Here is a 17321-nt window from a genome sequence, read left to right as displayed (position 1 = left end):
TGAGCAGCCACGGGCTGTTTTATATGTGGGCCAGGCCTGCCTGCTTTTTCCGCTCGTATCGGGGGAAATGGGAAATGTGGCCTATAAGCAAACAGAAATTAGCGTCCGACGTCGAAGGAAATGATTGCCCAGGAGATGAGCGCTGTTATGGGACGTCTGTTTGATAGAAGAAAAAAAAAGCTAAGTAGGAGTTATGGGAGGGATATCTTAGCTTAAGCCTAAGTGAATTTGTTATCTTTTTGTTCTTTGTTAAATATAGGATAATTGCATCAAAGTCATACACTTGGAATTGTGAGAATTTGATTTTAGTGACATAAAAAGTCACTTAAATATTTTCAGTGCTTTCCCAAAGTTTTCGTAGTTATTAATATTATCATTTTCAAAAATAATTTTTAGCGAACTGCACATCCACTTCGCTCTCTGTGTGACTTCATCTTTTATCTTGTCATATATCAACAAATAATAATTTAAAGCCAACACATGGCATATATTCCGCCCCAGGGGCTCCCGACTCCCCATGGGACTAGACAAAGTTTCGTAATTTTTTCGTATGCAAATTACCGTGCAGGGGGTTCAGGCCATGGCAAATTGACCAAAACATGTCAACTGTGTCAACAAGAATTATAGCAATTACGTCGATTGCAATAATTTGACCTGGCAAAGGTCACAATGAAAATTTCTTGGAACGAATACGAAAAAAGCCTGCTCCACTCCACGAGTTCCCTATTCCTTCCAAATTAATTTTGTATATTTATTAGGTTTTTTTTAAACATTTTATCTAATAATAAAATCAATAAAATTCACAAAAATATATGCAATAATGACTAATGGACTGTAAAATGCGATAGTCGATGCAATAATATATACATAAACTATTTCTGTGTGCAATCATAGTGCTCTTATTATACATTATTGTTCAATTTTAATTAGGGCTTATTCCACCCACCTTTGCGAGGACACATTTTCCATTTTCAATTTAAATTTCATTTATTGGATTTCGCAACTTTTAGAGTAGCCCAGTTCGCCAACTTTGTATGCACAATTAAAGGAATGAAATGTAATGTTCGGTTGTAATCAATGTTAGTCCGCTTCATTTCGGATAATTGGCTAGAATCGTGGGACCGCCAAGAGAATTACTTTAATTGGCAGGAGGCGGGGCAAGGTCACCGACAATCGAACGGGGTCAGTGGTTATGGACGGGCATATATGTACATATGTATGTACGGGGACTAAGGAATCGATTGCAATCACAGTCATAAAGCGAATTACTTTGAACCCGAAGCGCACAGGCTGCAAGAATGCCTTCGGTTCACACATGGGGGATAAATGGGGTTAAGGGTTGATATGGCGCTTATGGGGTTGGCCATGGGGTCAAGTGTAATGGACATGAACATGTGATGCACGGACTGTTGACCAGGCCATTCGAGTTGGAGGAGCAATTGTCTCCTAGCCCGGGTCACTGAGTCAACAAAGGAAATGTGCGTTTCCCGTGGCTTATTTCCATTTGTCTCCGATTCATATTGCGGTTTAGGCTCTGCAGCAGATCACTAAAAGGTTGCCATTTTAATTAAATGGTGCACGAGCAAAATAAACGCAATTATATTGAATTCCGTTCGCTTGTGTGGTTTTTCATTATTTAACTGAAATTCAATAGATGATCTACCATCAGGTATTCCTTTGAAATGATATAGAATGGCGCATTTCAATGAAGATTGGTTTAGAGCAATCATTCAGCACTAACTACATTCGGTTTATAGATAGATGCTTGACTATTGACATGTACAAAATGAAATTGAAATTATTTTACACACAATTATTTAATATGAATTTAATTTCCTTCTTAGATTTCCATTTACCACACCCAGAGAATATATAAATAATTAAAAGTCTTCTGTAATTATTCATGCAGAATTTATAGGTGTCCTCTAAATCTTATCGGGGCCAATGAAAATTCTTCAATTAAGCAAGCTTGATGCCACATAATTGAAAAAGTATGCCAATTATGTCAGGTTGGCCTTAAATTCGTAAGCTACCACAGGGGAGCGAATTCTTGGGGTGCCTATTTTTAGCGCGCTGAAATGTATGCTACAATTTCCTTCAGTGGCACGAGGCCGAGTCGAACTTGAATCAAATTATGATTAAGTCCTTACGGACGCCTGTCAGGGGAATGCGTGCGTGAATGTCCCTACGAATGAGTCCTGTGGCCGTCTCCGTGTGAGTGAGTATCTGTGTGCGTGACATTGATTGGCATTGAGCTGGGCGTAGGCAAATGGGCGATATGGAAACATGGCCAAAACCCTCTCGACCATCGGCGGCAATTGAGTTAAGCGCATGTGGATGCCGTTTAAGCCCACGACATGTCCAACCGACAACCAACTAATCTCATTGTCGGCATTAAAAATTACAAACACGCGCCGCATTATAATGCAATTCGCCTGTGTTCGACGAGCACCTGACTGCCGTTTGCCACCTTCACCTCAGCCACCATCCTTCATCATTCTTGTTGACTCCTTCGTTGGCAACATTTCTTCCCTTTTACCCACCTCCAGGAACTGTTTACAATTGCGCACAAGTCGTCGATGGCTGTCCTCGTCCTTGGGTTCCCTTCAATGGTATCTGGATGTTCCAACAAGAACTGCTTTCACTTTCCTAGATTTTTTCACAGATTGTGCATTCAACTAAACATCATTACGTTTTTCCAGTTGCCCCACGCAAATAAGCAACTTAAGCTGAAATTTTATGATTGTGGCTTCTTTAAGAAACATTTAATTTGTCACAGAAAATTATTGGAAAAACGAAGTACGTTTTCTTCAATTCCAAACAATTTATGATTTATATGAATGGTTAAATGGAAATTTAAAATTCCACATTATCTTTAAAAGACTTTTAGCTCGTTTGTCTAAAACTATGCTTTAAGTAAAAATATTTTTTTTTAATAAACTGTTTATTTTTATTTATGAATGATCCCAAAAATATGAAATGAAAATAATGTAACATTTAGTGGTTTTTTATGAAAACTTTCAATAGGGTTAATTGCCTATTCATTTTCCCTAGCGGCTATCTCTTTTTCGATGTCATCTAGAGCCTGGTCAATAGCATCTTCCTCTGGATCGATCAGCTCATCTTCATTTTCGTTGTCTTCCTGGCCAGCCTCCTCGGATTGGTCATGGTGACCATCTTCCACCTCTTCCTCTTTATCGAGCTGATCCTCTTCTAGATCATCAAGCTGATCCTCTGAAAGATCTGTTTCGTCGTCGTCTTCGTCCTCTTCAGTTTGATCTTCCTGGTGGTATTGATCTTCGCCAGATTCCTCGTCACTCTGGGAGATCTCATGAGAAAACTCTTGGGAAATCTCGTGGGATTCCTCTGCACTGGACTGTGGACCCTCGACAATCTGACCATTAATGGTGGGCATGATGCGATAGTAACCATTGTTATAGTACGGATACCAATTGTTGTTCCATGGGTTATGTTGTTGAGATGGGCGAGTATTTCCCTCGTTGCTGTTGGCAACGGCATTGGACACTCCCGTAATGATCACCGTGTTGTTACCAAACTTAACCGTCGTATTCCTTTGACCAGCCTCTGCCAGGACCGCCTGCAGCCAACCCAAATTCACCTGGGGAGCTGCATTGCCATAGGCCAGGATACCGGCAAAGATCAGTAGGGCAAATGCTATGGATCGCATGATTATCAAATGTATACAGGCTGAGTGCAACTGAGACTATGATTTCCAATTAGTTTATCTTTGTTTTTATATCTTTAAAAAGTGGTCCAAATCGATCAATTGATTGTGACATGATTACATTATGCTAACAATCATCAAGGTTTCATGGCCTACGATATACCATATTTAGTTGGAAGTAGTTCTTGTTTATGGCTTACCACAAATATGACACCGAACATGTGAGTAAATATTCAGAAGTTTCGAGTAGTCGGAGCAAAACAAAGTAAATGTGCTATGAATCAGAAGATATGAATATGGAGGGCCATTCCCAAAATTTGTAAACAATTGTGGGTGGAACAGTGGTTATTCTACTAAGAAGTAAAAAGGAGGATACATGTATATATAAATATATAAGTTTATATAGTTACTTAAACCAGTTTCCTATGAATTAGTAACATCCTGTGTTTGCTTTCCTAAGGTTATACAATATAAAAGTATCAAGTTAGCCATGTTTCACTGTAATTTGTATATGGTCTCCAAGTTCCGTCAGTAAAATGTTTACGCACGACTTTGCCTCATTTTTTGAGGCTCAAACCAAGGCAACAGCTGTCGCGGAGTAAACACAAAATGAGCCAAATAAATTGTCACAATGCCAGCTTTTATTTTTCTGCCAATTTAAAGATTTGCTATAAAAGCGTATTTTAAATGTAGAACTGAACTTAGTTCGAAACTAAATTTGACAATACAATGCGTGCCTATTTGCTCCTTGCCCTGTTTGGATGTGTGCTTTTGGCCACAGTTTCCGCCAATCCGGTGGACATTGACGACTTGGAGGACCTCGAGGAGGACAAACGAATTGCTGATGAGCAGGATAATGCCAACGACGATGAGGAAGACGATGAGGATATAAATGAACCCGAGTCCGACGACGACTTAGATGAGCCTGAATCCCCGGATGATAACTCCGATGACGATTCCCAGAACAATGATGATTCCGAAAGCGACGAGAGCAACCAGTACAATCAAGATGAAGAGTAGCTCTAATGGGAATTAACCCTTTCTATTCATTATTGTTTTTATCTACACGTTTGCAACGGTCGTTAGACGTTTAAACAACTGTTTACACAGAAAAACACAGTTCATCTCCAACAACCAAAGAAGTAAATGTTTTTATGTTATTCTAGCAAATACACACATTTCTGGAAACACCCGCTATCGGAATTGGTGCTTTTTACTTCGCTTCTTTTTATACAGTTCTTAAATGATTTTGTAAAGAATTACATACTACAAAAAAACTTAAAAATGCTATTTTTTAATTAATTAGCCTCGAAGCAATACTCTTTTCCATACTCTTTTTTTTAGCGCTGGGAGAAAGAAATAATTTTCTGCCTGTAATGTGTGGCTTAATAGATCAATAAATGTTTTATGCCTCAAATATTTAATTAACATTAGTAAAGTGCAGCCGTTGTGCAGTTTGCAATAGAAATTTTAAAGCAAACATGGCATGCTATATAAAAAGTGCAGTACTTTGAAAAAACTTATTCAAAGAAGAACTAAGTCTACGAAATAGAGATGCACTATCTGATGGTACTCGTCCTAATTGCTCTTTTGGCCATGGCCTTTGTGAGTGCAAACCCACTTCCGCATCCAAATGGAGAAGTTATCGTTATTGTCAACCCAAAATTCCTAGATGACTGGTACACTACAACAAAATCTTCTTAAATTCGAAAATACAAATATATTTCGAAATTCTTTCCCAATGCAATTTCTCAAATACAAAATATGAAATGAGCAACTGATAAGTCACCAATAAAAATATAAAAATAAAACTTATTTAGGGTGAAACTTTTAAATACTTTTTTTTTTTGACTTTATATGTTAAATAAGATCAATAAACGTTTTGAAGTTCGAGACATCAGATTTTTTATTTTTCTTTATATACCACAGTATATGTATTTTCTCGAGAAAAAGTTTGGAACGACGAAAATAAAAAGGCGAAGTAAATAGTAATGAAGGTGAGAAATTTGTTTTTAATGTTTAAAAAGGCCAAAAACAATTCACTATCTTTTTAATTAAATGATTGACATAAACCACGACTATTAGATACCCGTTAATCAGATAGTTAATAGCACAGAATTGAGATACAAGCCCAACGAACCTCGCCATTAAAAACAATTCTGGATAATTCCTAAAATAATATCAATTAAGAAAGTGCGTCACCACGCAATAATGGGATAAGCAATTGTTCAAATATGAAATTCGTAAATGACTCGTTCAAATAATAACAAAAACATTTACTGTCCAAAAATTAGGCTTTTAATATAAAAAGCGATTGATCGAGTAAAGTTTCAAATCAGTTAAAAACTTCGCTGAGCACAAAAACACCAAAAAATGCGATTCTTAATTGTCGTTGCTCTTGTGGCCTTTTTGGCTGTTGGCCTTGTGGCTGCACGACCAGCTGAGGATGAGGAGTCCTCCGTCCAGAATAACACCAATGAGGATTCGTCCAGCAATGATGGCGAGGGAAACTCCGATGCTGCCGAGGAAGAACCTGCTGTTGAAGAAAGTCAGGATTCTGGAAATGAGGATAACCAGGATGAAGAAAATAGCGAGGACAATCAGGAAGAGTCAGATAATGAATCAAACGGCGATGATGAGGAAGATAACAACGGGTCTGATGATAATACCGAATCGGAAAATAACAACGACTCAGAAGGCGATCAGGAGCAGGATGCTCCACCCAAGAAGCAGATTCGTCCATTCGGACCTCTTCTCATCCAACCTAGACCACTATTCCTCGATTAATAACACGTGTTCTTAGAATATCTATAAACTATAAACATTAAACAAAATGCTTTAAAATTATACTACAATTAAAACAGTAAATAAATTAAAGCAATATATGAGGATCGATTTGAAAAAACGCCACAAAGTATATAGCACTTTTTGCTGAATTTCTTTAGCTTGAGGGGCTTGTCTACACAGTTAAAAAAATTATATAGAATGAATACATTTTATTACCATGAGTATTTAAAAAAAATCAATTTTGCTTTATTTCAAGTTTTTATATATAATAGCTTTTGTTTTTTGAAATTTTTTTTAAATTAATTTGATTTGGATTCTGTTTCTTCGTGTATTAACATATATTAATATATTAATTGTAAAATAACAAAACACAAGTATAGCTGTATATTATAACCACAATTATTTTCTTTAAAACCCGTGTTACAGAATTGCTTCAGCAATTTTCACGGCAAATTTATTGCAAAGCAAAACCTTAATATATCTCTAAGGTTAATGACTGCCATTCCCAGTGATATGATAATATAGCAACAATGACTATATATTTCGAATTTTAATAACTTTGTGCTACAGAATTGAGCAATTTTTAAGTTATTTTTAGTGATATATGCCTCTCAGTTCCTAAATATATCTCTTAAATTGTAGTTCACTTACATCGTCAGGTGACGGAAGAGTTGGCAGATAAAACTGCATTATTTACTTTTGTATATGGCAATCTACAGATTGCACAGCTTGACAGGCAAAACTTTTCTGAATAAGAACAAACACTCCGTGTTTTATATAAAATGTGCAGTTTATAGGAGAAATATGTAGTTACCGGAGAAATTCAAGTGGATTAAGATGCGTTACTTAGGAGTTATTGCTCTCGTCGCTTTCCTGGCCATTTCCGCTGTGATGGCACATCCGCCAACAAGCAGTAGCATTGAACAAGGATCAGGATCCGGTAACCGATCAACCATTCGTCCTGTACCCAGATGGCCTAAGTGGGGTGGAATCGGTCCAGTCATTTTAAACACTCCCCCCACTCCGTGGCAATGAACTACGGAAAGAAGTTAATCTTGAGAAACCACAACGAACCTTTGTTGTTGTCTAAAAAACAAAATATCTCCAAAAATACGCTTGTAAAACTTTCCATTCAGACAATTGTTCAAATACCAAAGCGTAAATAAAGATTTCGTAGTAGATTCTACGAATCGGCCAAAATTTGCGAGACTTTTCCTATAAATAGCTGAATGTTGTACGAAATTGGAAAGCAGTTTTCGCGATAACTCCTTAGACTCAACATCGAAATGCGTTCCCTGATTCTTGTCGCTCTTTTGGCCTTCTTGGCTGTTGGCTTTGTGGCTGCCCGTCCAGCTGAGGATGAGGAGTCCTCCGCAGCCGTGGTTGAGAATGCCGATGAGGATTCGACTAGCAATGATGCGGAGAGCACCGGAGCCACTGATGCGGAGGAATCCTCGGATGATGAGGAGACAACTGAAGAGTCTGGCGATTCCGATGACGAATCCAGCGATGATGCCGATGAGGATGAGGAAACCACTGCTGCTCCGGTCAAGAAGCACATCCGTCCCTTCTGGCCCAGGTTCGGAGGTCATGGTCCAGTTGTGATCAGGCATCACACTGCTGTCTAAATAAAAAATATTATCTTTAACAAAAATCTAACTCAAACTGAAAATTCAAACTTTTCTACCAGTTTTCTATACAACTCTATTATTTTCAAAACAAATAAAGTGAAATTTCAAAATTGAAGAAAACATTAAAAGCAGCTGATTCTTATGTCGCAGCAGGCAGTATTGTTAGGAACGTTGATGAAATGCGTACCTTGTGTGCTCTAAGTTTGATCGCCTTTATGGGCATAACCCTAATATCTACAAAGCCATTGGATAAATCTAGCAAACCGAAAGTTTCAAGGCCACTAAATCAAGCGGATTTGGATAAAATGCTAAAAAACTTGCAGTTGCTTGAAAAATTAGCCAATGAAACTTATTATTCACCAGATCCCACCACAAAGGAGACATATTTAACGCAAGGTCAAACGGCGGAGGAAACTAATGAACCAACTGGAGAGGAAACCAAGGAACCCACTGCAGAGGAAACTCAAACTGGAGAAGATGGCGAGTTCTTCGAAGATGAAGAGGAGGAAGATGAGGCGACTGTGGATAAACCAACTGATGCCATACCAGTTAATTTTCTAAAATATCCCGAGTATGAAGAAGATTTCAAGGCTTATCCAAGATTTGCAATCCTTCGAAATGGCTATGTGCATCACATGAACTTGGACTTTTAGCGTATTTCATCACAAGATAAATGTTAATGACGTGTTCTCAAGAACAATGCCAGTTTATGTCGATAGATGGGGAAATTCCGACTACAGTCAGGTGGTTTGCACAGCTGTGACTCTGAATAAAAGTTAGATCTGTGGTAGCTATGTATGAGTTTGTTTTCTAAGAGCTATATCTACAGTGTGTTCTGAACTACACATTTGAGTAGTTTTGTTTTTAGTTACCAAAATGCGTCTCTACGTTGGGTTTCTATCGGTTTTGGGCCTTACTTTTCTGATGGCGTTTATCACTTGTGCTGATTCATCTGGAAAGTCCCGAAATCGCGAAGATCGATTTGATCTAGAAAACGAGCGATTTAATAATCAAGGAAGTGACGAGCTAATTGCGTCATGTGAAAGTACGGAGAGTGTGGAAATCGATAGCTGTCGTCAGGGGAAAAGTAAATACTCCAAGAAAAAGACTTTTAAATTCGCTATTTAGCAATAACATTCGATAATACTGTACTCAATAAACATGTATAAAATACAAATAATAACTACGACGTTTACTTGGTTTGATTTTAAAGATAGAATATACATATTTTGATAAGTACTGATTTTTGATCATGCTGGCCGAAATTGTTGGTGTTCATATAGCACTTGCTTTTAAAGCAGATTTAAAAAAAAAATTTTAGAATATATATGTATATGTATATTTTCTCTTTTCTTAATAAAATAAGTTGTGCATTAAAAATTATTCAATTTGTATTTCTAGTGAATTCAACTCATCGGCAAGATGGTTATGGTTAGTTCCGCGGTTCTGGGGGCCGCAGCCGGAACAGGATTGGCGCTGATCCTGGCCGTGACAATCGTCATGTACCGCTACTACCTTCTGCGTAAGCGTGGCAAGGAGTGGGACGAGCTGGACCGCTGGGAGGAGACGCGCATTATGCGGAAGCTGCAGATGAAGGTAGGCGACTGACGCAGTCTGTTAACGTTAATGTGATTGCGGCCAAAACGGGCGAGGACACCCCGTGGAGCTGCAGACGCACAGCTGACACTACCAGGCCAGAATGAAATGGAGCACGAAGTTGGCGAAATAGCGAGGGAGGTCTGCCTGTAAATGACATAGGTCAAATGGTTTCATATATACTTTTTATGGGGATGCTTACTTTGTTTGTTTTGAAATCTCTTTAAGAATTCTTTATTAATTATATTTCAACTTGTGTCATTATAATATAATATATACCCTGGGATATCGAACGGATTTCTTGGTTGTTTTTCAAACCAACTGTGTGCAAGGGCGACTGAAATTTGAGTTTACACGCTTACTATACAGCGGCGCCACTATTTCAATTACACATAGCGGCGAACATCTGAACTAGTGGTATCTACACGTTATCTACATTTCGTGTAAGATACTGGTTTTTCTGAGTTCAATATAAGGAATTGTAATAGACGACTTTCTAATAACAACATTGGGTATTAAATATAAAGAAAAACATAACTTAGGAAATTATATGGATCAGTTTTGAGCCACCCCAGCAAATATGTGTAAATTGCGTTTGACAATGACGATTTCTTGGGTGGTAATCTTAAAAATGCAAAGTAAATAATATGCAATTAGCAACGAACGAATTCAATATATTTCGAGAGATCCATTTCTTGGTAATTTTGATGGTACAATTATTTCTACAATTAATTTTTGTTAAATTTTATTAACCATACTTTATCTATATGAAGGATAAATTGTTCAAATATATTAATTTGTGTTGAGAACCTACCTATCTTAAAGCTTATATTTTTTAAGAAAGCTTTCAGATTTATAAGTAAAAATTAATATTTATATTAAAATAACGAATTATCCAAAGGTTGAACGTTACATATTACCGATATGATTTGAAAATGTGGTCTTGTTGTCAAGAAATCCTGTACGGCCTGCATAACCATTAATTATAGGCCAGAAAACTGCGTTGGTCAGCCATTTTGAATCGGTGAAAAATCCGAAGGATCGCAGACAACCACAAGGATACAAATGTGTCTGGTGCTCCTGCGAGAGCGGCTGCAATCGAATGAATGAGGCCGTATCAAAATCTGTTTCATTATGCATTTGATATACCCCTCGGCAATCGGCAATCCGCCGGAACCCGGGGGTTGTTCCGACTGGGATTCCTACCTTGTTTCCACGGATTCGGATGGTGACCTAACCCAACGCGTGCTGGCGGAAGGGGAGGATCAGTGAAGCGTTTTACGATTGCAAATGCTGTTTTTATTAACTAACTGGCTTTGGTCGTTGACAGAGCGGGGTAAGTGGTGGACTTAAGGGTGCTAAGCGTTTCTGGTTTCGTTTTGTTTGCTATTTATTATATAATTTGATTAGACGTTAAGTGTTTAAGTGTTTTTTGGTTGTGTTGGGGTGGAATTGTCACCATTTTCGAGTCCTGATCTCCCCCTCCATGATTTACATTGTACACCCAATACAGGCCCTTCAAACTAGCCACAACATTTACCACAATAAATGGGACCTGATTAATAGCATTGTCCAGCGTCCTTGACCACAGCTAAAAAAGAAACCTATAAACCTCCATTTAAACGGCGGTCCTTGTACAATATTTTTTTTAAAGGTGAGCAGAAAGGAATTTCGCCTTACCTGCATTTTTACCTCGCAAGGTTCGCTCTTCGACAAAAGAGAAAAGAAAAAAAAAACAAAACTGCAGATCACTGCAAGTGCGGATCGTGTTTGGGTCCTTTATGGAGTGTCCTTTGTCCAGCCACTGACTTTTCATTCATGAAAATAATACTCGAAAAAAAGAATGAAAAAGTTTCTTTTGTTTTGGTTTGAATTTTTGGACACTTGGCGGTGCGATACTTTGATATTTGTTTTCAATAGTTAAAGAAAACCTAAAAATAACCATAAAAAGAAGGCAACTTTTTTTGCTTAGAAATGTCACATATATTTCATTAATTTCATTAATTATTTGTTAGTTTTTATATTTATCAAATAGTAATAATAATATGAAATATTTTTGTAAAATTGTTTCACATTTATTCTAAGCGCGGAAGATTTTCTGATCTGAAACTAAACATATTAAATTAATTGCACAAAACCCATCCTATATATCGAGTAACCCAAGCATTCCCCGAGGCCTATTGACTCAGTAACACGCAGAGAAGCCAGACTCAACCTCAAAGCTCATTCGTAAATTATTCAGGGGTAAATAATAATTTATTCGAGCACATGCATGGGGCTATATAAAAATGCATGGTCTATGATGAAGTCATATTTGTTAAATCAACAAATATACAAAACGAGAGAGTGGATAAACAAACCCTTGGCTAAGTAGCAACAATGGCAACTAGAACAATCAGTCAAAATGCAAATGTCACAACCAATTAATGTCAATAAATGATTAACCCAATCCGCATTTATAAGGGTTTCGAATACCCACTATGGTGGTGGTTCAGTTTTCAGAATATTTTTTTGAAACACCCCTTTAGTGGGCAAATCCGGTTTGATGTTCTCCCCGACTCAGTCAGTTAGTTTTGCGTTGTATCCATATCAAAAAATAAGGGGAAGTAAACATTTCGATATGCTTTCATTTGTTCAGCGTTTAGGCGACTTTTGTTCACAATTAAAATGAAATTGTTCGCTTGAACGAAGCCGATGCTATCTTGAAGATAAGAAAATTTGAATATTTTCAAATCCGAAACATTTGTATTCTTTATAAGCCATAGACGAAGTCTAAGTCAATAGCACGATCCAATTGTGAAAAAAAGGAAACCCGAATCAATCGAGCGTGCAATAATCGCAGACAAAAAACGGAAGTGGTCAATGGAGAAAATCTCAAGTGGCCCAAACAATTGGTAAAAGGCGGTCAAAAGGACCTCTCGCACGAGACCAACGCAACGCCCAAAGAGCAGAAATTCCTACAAAAATATTAACACAACAGCATCTGCTCCCGATTTCGCTATTGACCAGCGTCCAGATTCCCTGTTTTCTTTTTTTGCACAGCCCGCCAATTAAGCAGAAGCCAAATACTTAAAAACCTTAAAAAAGGTGGGCGAACATTCGGATCGCCTACGTAGAAGTCGGTCGACAATTAACAATTAACGTCAGCAATTGTGATCGGTTTTATAGCCACTTAACATACGATCAACTGGCAGAAGGACGACAATGCCGCACCTCGGCACAAACCCATGAAAAGGACAATTATAGGTAAATCCCTAAAGTCAGTTAACAAATGATAAAACTGCCGCCATAATTCTGTGTAATGTAGCCCAAAAACAACATTTCGGCGACGTACTGTCTGGCTTAAATGTCCCGACCTGGCCCAAAAAATACACACAAACAAAGGCGCAACGTGCGTCGTGTCTTGGATTTGTCAAAGGACCAAAGGACTGCATCCATGAATGGGATAGTCCTGAATGGATGATCCTTGCCGCATTGTTCGCCGTAGTTGCACAAGCAGAAGAATGCATCAATAAAATTACGCCAAGGCGAGGAGTAGGACTCAAAGGAGAGATACAGATACATACCCAATGTGCTGGAGGGTCTGATAACCAGGAGTTGTAGAAGTAGAGGTTCGATTCGAGATTTCGGCAGCCACCACTTCGGGCCATAAGTTGCCATGAAATTGGCATTAAACGGTTGGAGGGCTTGCAGTTTTCAATGGTTGTAAAATTAATCGATTCGATTGTGAAGGGTCACTGAAGAGGTTTTCTTTTAATGCAATAAATTACAAACAAGACGCTGTGTAAATTTCGTTGGCTATTTAAAAGATCGTCCTACAAAAGGAATTATCATTGCGCTAATATTTATAATTTTTGCCATAATGGATAACATATATATTTTTTTGTTACTTAAAACCTTACAATGTTGCAAAATAGCTAATAGGTAAAAGCATGAAAATAATCGAACTGCTTGTATTTTTAAAATCTTGGAATGCTTATAAGATAAAATTGCCTTTTTTGATGGTTATATGAAATGGCATTTGATTATTTTTCAGACAAATTAAAAACAAAAACAATATAAAAGCAATATATATTAATAACCCTAATACAACTATTAATTGAAATTTGTATTTTTAATTAAATACATTTTTAACACTGTCTATCAAATAAGCTGTTTGAAGATTTTATTGAAAGTTCAAAATACCAATAATGTAATTTGATCTAGCTTAGGCTGAACTAATTCAGTTCCGTTTAAAAAGCTTTTACGCACTCTCTTCAACTTTCAATTAAACTCGAGTGATAATACGAATTGGAAAGACTGATTCGTTCCACAGGGACACCAACACAGTCTCATAGCACACAACCAAACCCTCACACTCATACATATGCATGGCTGGATGGTAGAGGAGGGTTCGCCATTGTCCTTTCGCACAGATACAGTGAAGCATCGCTTACCTGCCATTTGCGGCATTGTGAGTGATCGAACAAGGGCGGAGCGTAAATGGCAACAGTTGTTGCTAAATGGTGACTAAATGGCCGAACACACTCGCACAAACAACCCTCGAATTGGCCCTCAGGGGTGTGGAAGTGGCAAACCAACCCCCAGGACAGGGTCTCGAGGTATATAAGAAGCGGGTGAGGGCGCAGCAGCCAGACAGTCTCGCACAGTCAGCGATCGTGTTCAGTAGCTCATATCGAGATCAGTTGGAAAACGAAATACCCTAAGAACCCAAGATGTCGCGTTCCTTTTTGATGGATTCCCTACTCAGCGATAGGCCCAATTTGAGCCAGAAGAAGGAGAAACTGGGATCACCAGGAGGAAGTCCTACAGCCGCTGCTGCAGTGGCTGCAGCTGCCATGTTACCATCGATTCCGATGCTTCCTTACCCGGCCAGCTATGTGGGCAGCTATCTCTTCTCTTTGGGCATCCAGCAGCAGCAGCAGCAACAGCAGCAGCAACAGCACGCAGCAGCTGCAGCAGCGGCCGCAGCAGCAGCAGCTGCCTTGCAGCAACATCCACATGTCAGTTCGAGTCCCGGTTCCCTTTACCATCCATACGCCCAGCTGTTCGCCAGCAAGAGGAAGTCCAGCGGATTCAGCAACTACGAAGGATGTTATCCATCGCCACCGCTCTCGGCCAATCCCAACTCCCAGCAATTGCCGCCATTACACAACCTCTACGGATCTCCAGTTGTGGGCGGACTACCCTTACCCGAACCTGGTAGCTTCTGCACATCACCGTCCGCTTCATCGTCCGCCTCTTTGGATTACACCAATAACTTTGATGAACCTCAAGGAAAGCGTTTCAAGCACGAGTCATCCTGCTCACCGAACAGCTCACCACTGAAAAACCACTCTTCGGGAGTTCCCGCCGAGATCACGCCGCTGATCAACGATTATGCCGATTCCAGCAAAAGGATCCGCACTGCCTTCACCAGCACCCAGTTGCTGGAGCTCGAGCGGGAATTCTCGCACAACGCCTACCTATCCCGCCTACGTCGCATCGAAATCGCCAATAGACTGCGCCTCTCCGAGAAGCAGGTGAAGATCTGGTTCCAGAATCGCCGAGTCAAGCAGAAGAAGGGCGGCTCCGAAAGCCCCACCTTCAATCTGTCCACCAACTCCAATGGAAGTCCCCAAGCATCTCCAGTGTCTCCTCAAGTCAAAGTCCACGAATTGAAGGTTGAGGCGTAGAATCAATAACCTATTATAAGAATTATGTAATTGTACAGTAGATTTTAGTCTGTTTTCAGCCATAAGTATGTTAAAGTAAATAAATTTTAATCAAAAAGAATACCAATGTTTTTGGGATACATAACTATTAATAGGAAGCAATTATTTATTTATGCAAAGTTGGTTCACATCTAAAAATACTAAAAATTTTAAATTTACGAACCAATTAAATAAATACAATAAATATATAGCAGCCCTGGTGTATTCTTAAAAATACCAAATGCTGGTGTGTGTACATTTCGTTCCAAATTCGAGCTGTCAATCAAGACGAACAAAATTTTCATTCCCAAAAATTTAGTCGTTGTCGAGACTTTGCTGTGATCATGTCGAATCTGTACACCGAATTGAAGAACGAGTGGAGCAAACATGCACCCAACCTGACCCACTGCTCCCGCCTGCTGGATGGCTTCAAGCTGGAGCTGGTGCGGTCCAACTTTGGAACAATCCAAACTGCATCGAGTTCCAAGCAAAAGGATCAGCTAATCAAATCGCGCGAGATGCTGGAAATCGCTGTGGAACATAGCATCACCATCAAGGATTATGCTGCTTTCGAGAGATATATGGCCCAGTTGAATACCTACTACTATGATTACGATAAGTACTTGGAATCATCGATGCACAAGTGCAAGTTTATGGGCCTAAATCTGCTCTATATGTTGGCCACCAATCGCCTTGCCGACTTCCACATCGAACTGGAACGTTTGCCGACGGCTTTGCTGCTCCATAATAACTTCATCCAACCCGTTTTGGCTTTGGAGAACTACTACATGGAGGGCAGATACAACAAGATACTGCAAGCCAAGAAGTCTATGCCCTCGGAGATCTATTCGAATTTCATGGACATCCTGGTGAACACGGCGCGTGAGGAGATCGCATCCTGCATGGAGAAATCCTACCTGAAGATGGCACCCAAACTAGCTGCCCAGCGTTTGGGACTTCGTCCTGGTTCCAAGGAGCTTTTCGAGCTGGCCACTAGACGTCAGTGGTGTCTGGACGAGGAGGGGAACTACGACTATGCTGGACTTCATACCAAACCCATGGAGAAGGTCCCTGCCAAGGACATCGCCACGCATAATCTCACATATGCCCAAGAGCTGGAGAAAATAGTTTGAATTTACTCTTGTCTCTAATCCCCTCAACCGGAAAATAATATCCAGAATTTATACATTCATCTAAAAATCAGTAAATAGCGAACCGGAAATTTGTCAGATTTAATTTTTCACACATCTCAATGGCCTCACTCGTTTATTTTTTGGCATAAAATGTGCAAAAATTGAGTTGCTCAGAGGGCCGCTAAGTCGACAGGCTTGACAAATTATGGGATTGGGAATGTTTTCTGGCGAAATCTCATTTGCAAATCTTTCATAGGATGATTGTTAGAGGTGCTTATTGAGTGGCAGTCCAATATGATGGTTGTTAGGATAAGGATACGTGTTTCATAGGAAGGTAGTTAGGTCTAAAAACGTTTGTTCCTAAGGGATTTTGGGGTTCCTTTTGTCTATAAAGTCTATAAAGTTTTAAGTTTTTGATGGAATTACTTTGTTTAATAATTTACAATTTTGTTTGTAATGTTATCTAAGTTAGGTAACCATTTAATAATTAGTTTCGCCAGAACATTGAATATATCCCCAGGCGAAATGTGTGGTCTGCCACCTATAAAGAACCGCAAATGATGACACCGAATCATTTTTGCCGAATCATCAAAACTTATAATTAATCAAGGACATTTTTCGGCTTTGGAGTGGGTAGAGTTTTTATCCATTTCCCACGACACTTCAAATTGCACATACTGATGATGCCAACTTGGCCGATGCCTATCAGCCAAGATATGGCAGTGATTTGCCCAAAATCGAGATGGGTGACAAACCCAAAACGAATCATGCGCAACAAAACCAGACGGAGCCGACT

At 39.1% G+C, this 17321-nt stretch overlaps 11 protein-coding genes across 12 annotated transcripts in view; 10 read left to right on the top strand and 1 right to left on the bottom strand.

The window, feature by feature from the left end:
• Positions 1–17321, top strand: part of LOC117140029 (synaptotagmin-5) — a 48195-nt gene that overhangs the window by 5542 nt on the left and 25332 nt on the right. Inside the window, exon 2 of the mRNA XM_033302761.1 lies at positions 9505–9699. Within this exon, the coding sequence (XP_033158652.1) occupies positions 9526–9699 (174 nt within the window). The 5' untranslated portion in view covers positions 9505–9525. The remainder of the gene's footprint in view (positions 1–9504; positions 9700–17321) is intronic.
• Positions 2974–4415, bottom strand: LOC117140033 (acidic leucine-rich nuclear phosphoprotein 32 family member B). Of its 2 annotated transcripts, XM_033302765.1 has the most exons (3): positions 4096–4415; positions 3886–4038; positions 2974–3812 (listed from the first exon to the last, which is right to left on the bottom strand). In XM_033302765.1, the coding sequence occupies exon 3, from the start codon at positions 3686–3688 to the stop codon at positions 3038–3040; it is 651 nt and encodes a 216-aa protein (XP_033158656.1). In that variant the 5' UTR covers positions 3689–3812; positions 3886–4038; positions 4096–4415; the 3' UTR covers positions 2974–3037. The 2 variants fall into 2 exon arrangements, with proteins under 2 accessions (XP_033158656.1, XP_033158655.1); XM_033302764.1 differs by having other exon boundaries at positions 2974–4038.
• LOC117140043 (phosphopantothenoylcysteine decarboxylase subunit VHS3) lies at positions 4398–4941 on the top strand. Its single transcript, XM_033302775.1, has one exon. The coding sequence runs from the start codon at positions 4415–4417 to the stop codon at positions 4703–4705; it is 291 nt and encodes a 96-aa protein (XP_033158666.1). The 5' UTR covers positions 4398–4414; the 3' UTR covers positions 4706–4941.
• Positions 5225–5520, top strand: LOC117140039. Its single transcript, XM_033302772.1, has one exon. The coding sequence runs from the start codon at positions 5240–5242 to the stop codon at positions 5387–5389; it is 150 nt and encodes a 49-aa protein (XP_033158663.1). The 5' UTR covers positions 5225–5239; the 3' UTR covers positions 5390–5520.
• LOC117140042 (uncharacterized protein DDB_G0290685) lies at positions 6050–6472 on the top strand. The gene has a single exon (XM_033302774.1). It carries the CDS (start codon positions 6059–6061, stop codon positions 6470–6472), a length of 414 nt encoding a protein of 137 aa, XP_033158665.1. The 5' UTR covers positions 6050–6058.
• Positions 7291–7655, top strand: LOC117140038. The gene has a single exon (XM_033302771.1). The coding sequence runs from the start codon at positions 7310–7312 to the stop codon at positions 7505–7507; it is 198 nt and encodes a 65-aa protein (XP_033158662.1). The 5' UTR covers positions 7291–7309; the 3' UTR covers positions 7508–7655.
• LOC117140035 (RNA-directed DNA methylation 4) lies at positions 7742–8198 on the top strand. Its single transcript, XM_033302768.1, has one exon. It carries the CDS (start codon positions 7759–7761, stop codon positions 8098–8100), a length of 342 nt encoding a protein of 113 aa, XP_033158659.1. The 5' UTR covers positions 7742–7758; the 3' UTR covers positions 8101–8198.
• LOC117140040 lies at positions 8280–8843 on the top strand. Its single transcript, XM_033302773.1, has one exon. It carries the CDS (start codon positions 8283–8285, stop codon positions 8754–8756), a length of 474 nt encoding a protein of 157 aa, XP_033158664.1. The 5' UTR covers positions 8280–8282; the 3' UTR covers positions 8757–8843.
• LOC117140037 lies at positions 8980–9231 on the top strand. Its single transcript, XM_033302770.1, has one exon. The coding sequence runs from the start codon at positions 8980–8982 to the stop codon at positions 9229–9231; it is 252 nt and encodes an 83-aa protein (XP_033158661.1).
• LOC117140030 (homeobox protein Hox-B4) lies at positions 14325–15444 on the top strand. The gene has a single exon (XM_033302762.1). The coding sequence runs from the start codon at positions 14415–14417 to the stop codon at positions 15372–15374; it is 960 nt and encodes a 319-aa protein (XP_033158653.1). The 5' UTR covers positions 14325–14414; the 3' UTR covers positions 15375–15444.
• On the top strand, positions 15630–16614 carry LOC117140032 (26S proteasome non-ATPase regulatory subunit 8). The gene has a single exon (XM_033302763.1). The coding sequence runs from the start codon at positions 15737–15739 to the stop codon at positions 16523–16525; it is 789 nt and encodes a 262-aa protein (XP_033158654.1). The 5' UTR covers positions 15630–15736; the 3' UTR covers positions 16526–16614.

This window comes from Drosophila mauritiana, chromosome 3L (genome assembly GCF_004382145.1).
Source record: "Drosophila mauritiana strain mau12 chromosome 3L, ASM438214v1, whole genome shotgun sequence".
In the NCBI taxonomy this organism is placed as follows: domain Eukaryota; kingdom Metazoa; phylum Arthropoda; class Insecta; order Diptera; family Drosophilidae; genus Drosophila; species Drosophila mauritiana.
Note: the sequence above shows the minus strand (reverse complement) of the source record. Positions and strands in the feature narration are given on the sequence as shown.

Excerpts from the sequence above, each read along its gene's own strand:
- LOC117140035 (XM_033302768.1), top strand. The coding sequence starts at position 7,759 with ATGCGTTCCCTGATTCTTGTCGCTCTTTTGGCCTTCTTGGCTGTTGGC.
- LOC117140038 (XM_033302771.1), top strand. The coding sequence starts at position 7,310 with ATGCGTTACTTAGGAGTTATTGCTCTCGTCGCTTTCCTGGCCATTTCC.
- LOC117140040 (XM_033302773.1), top strand. The coding sequence starts at position 8,283 with ATGCGTACCTTGTGTGCTCTAAGTTTGATCGCCTTTATGGGCATAACC.
- LOC117140042 (XM_033302774.1), top strand. The coding sequence starts at position 6,059 with ATGCGATTCTTAATTGTCGTTGCTCTTGTGGCCTTTTTGGCTGTTGGC.
- LOC117140037 (XM_033302770.1), top strand. The coding sequence starts at position 8,980 with ATGCGTCTCTACGTTGGGTTTCTATCGGTTTTGGGCCTTACTTTTCTG.
- LOC117140032 (XM_033302763.1), top strand. The coding sequence starts at position 15,737 with ATGTCGAATCTGTACACCGAATTGAAGAACGAGTGGAGCAAACATGCA.
- LOC117140043 (XM_033302775.1), top strand. The coding sequence starts at position 4,415 with ATGCGTGCCTATTTGCTCCTTGCCCTGTTTGGATGTGTGCTTTTGGCC.
- LOC117140033 (XM_033302764.1), bottom strand. The coding sequence starts at position 3,688 with ATGCGATCCATAGCATTTGCCCTACTGATCTTTGCCGGTATCCTGGCC.
- LOC117140039 (XM_033302772.1), top strand. The coding sequence starts at position 5,240 with ATGCACTATCTGATGGTACTCGTCCTAATTGCTCTTTTGGCCATGGCC.
- LOC117140030 (XM_033302762.1), top strand. The coding sequence starts at position 14,415 with ATGTCGCGTTCCTTTTTGATGGATTCCCTACTCAGCGATAGGCCCAAT.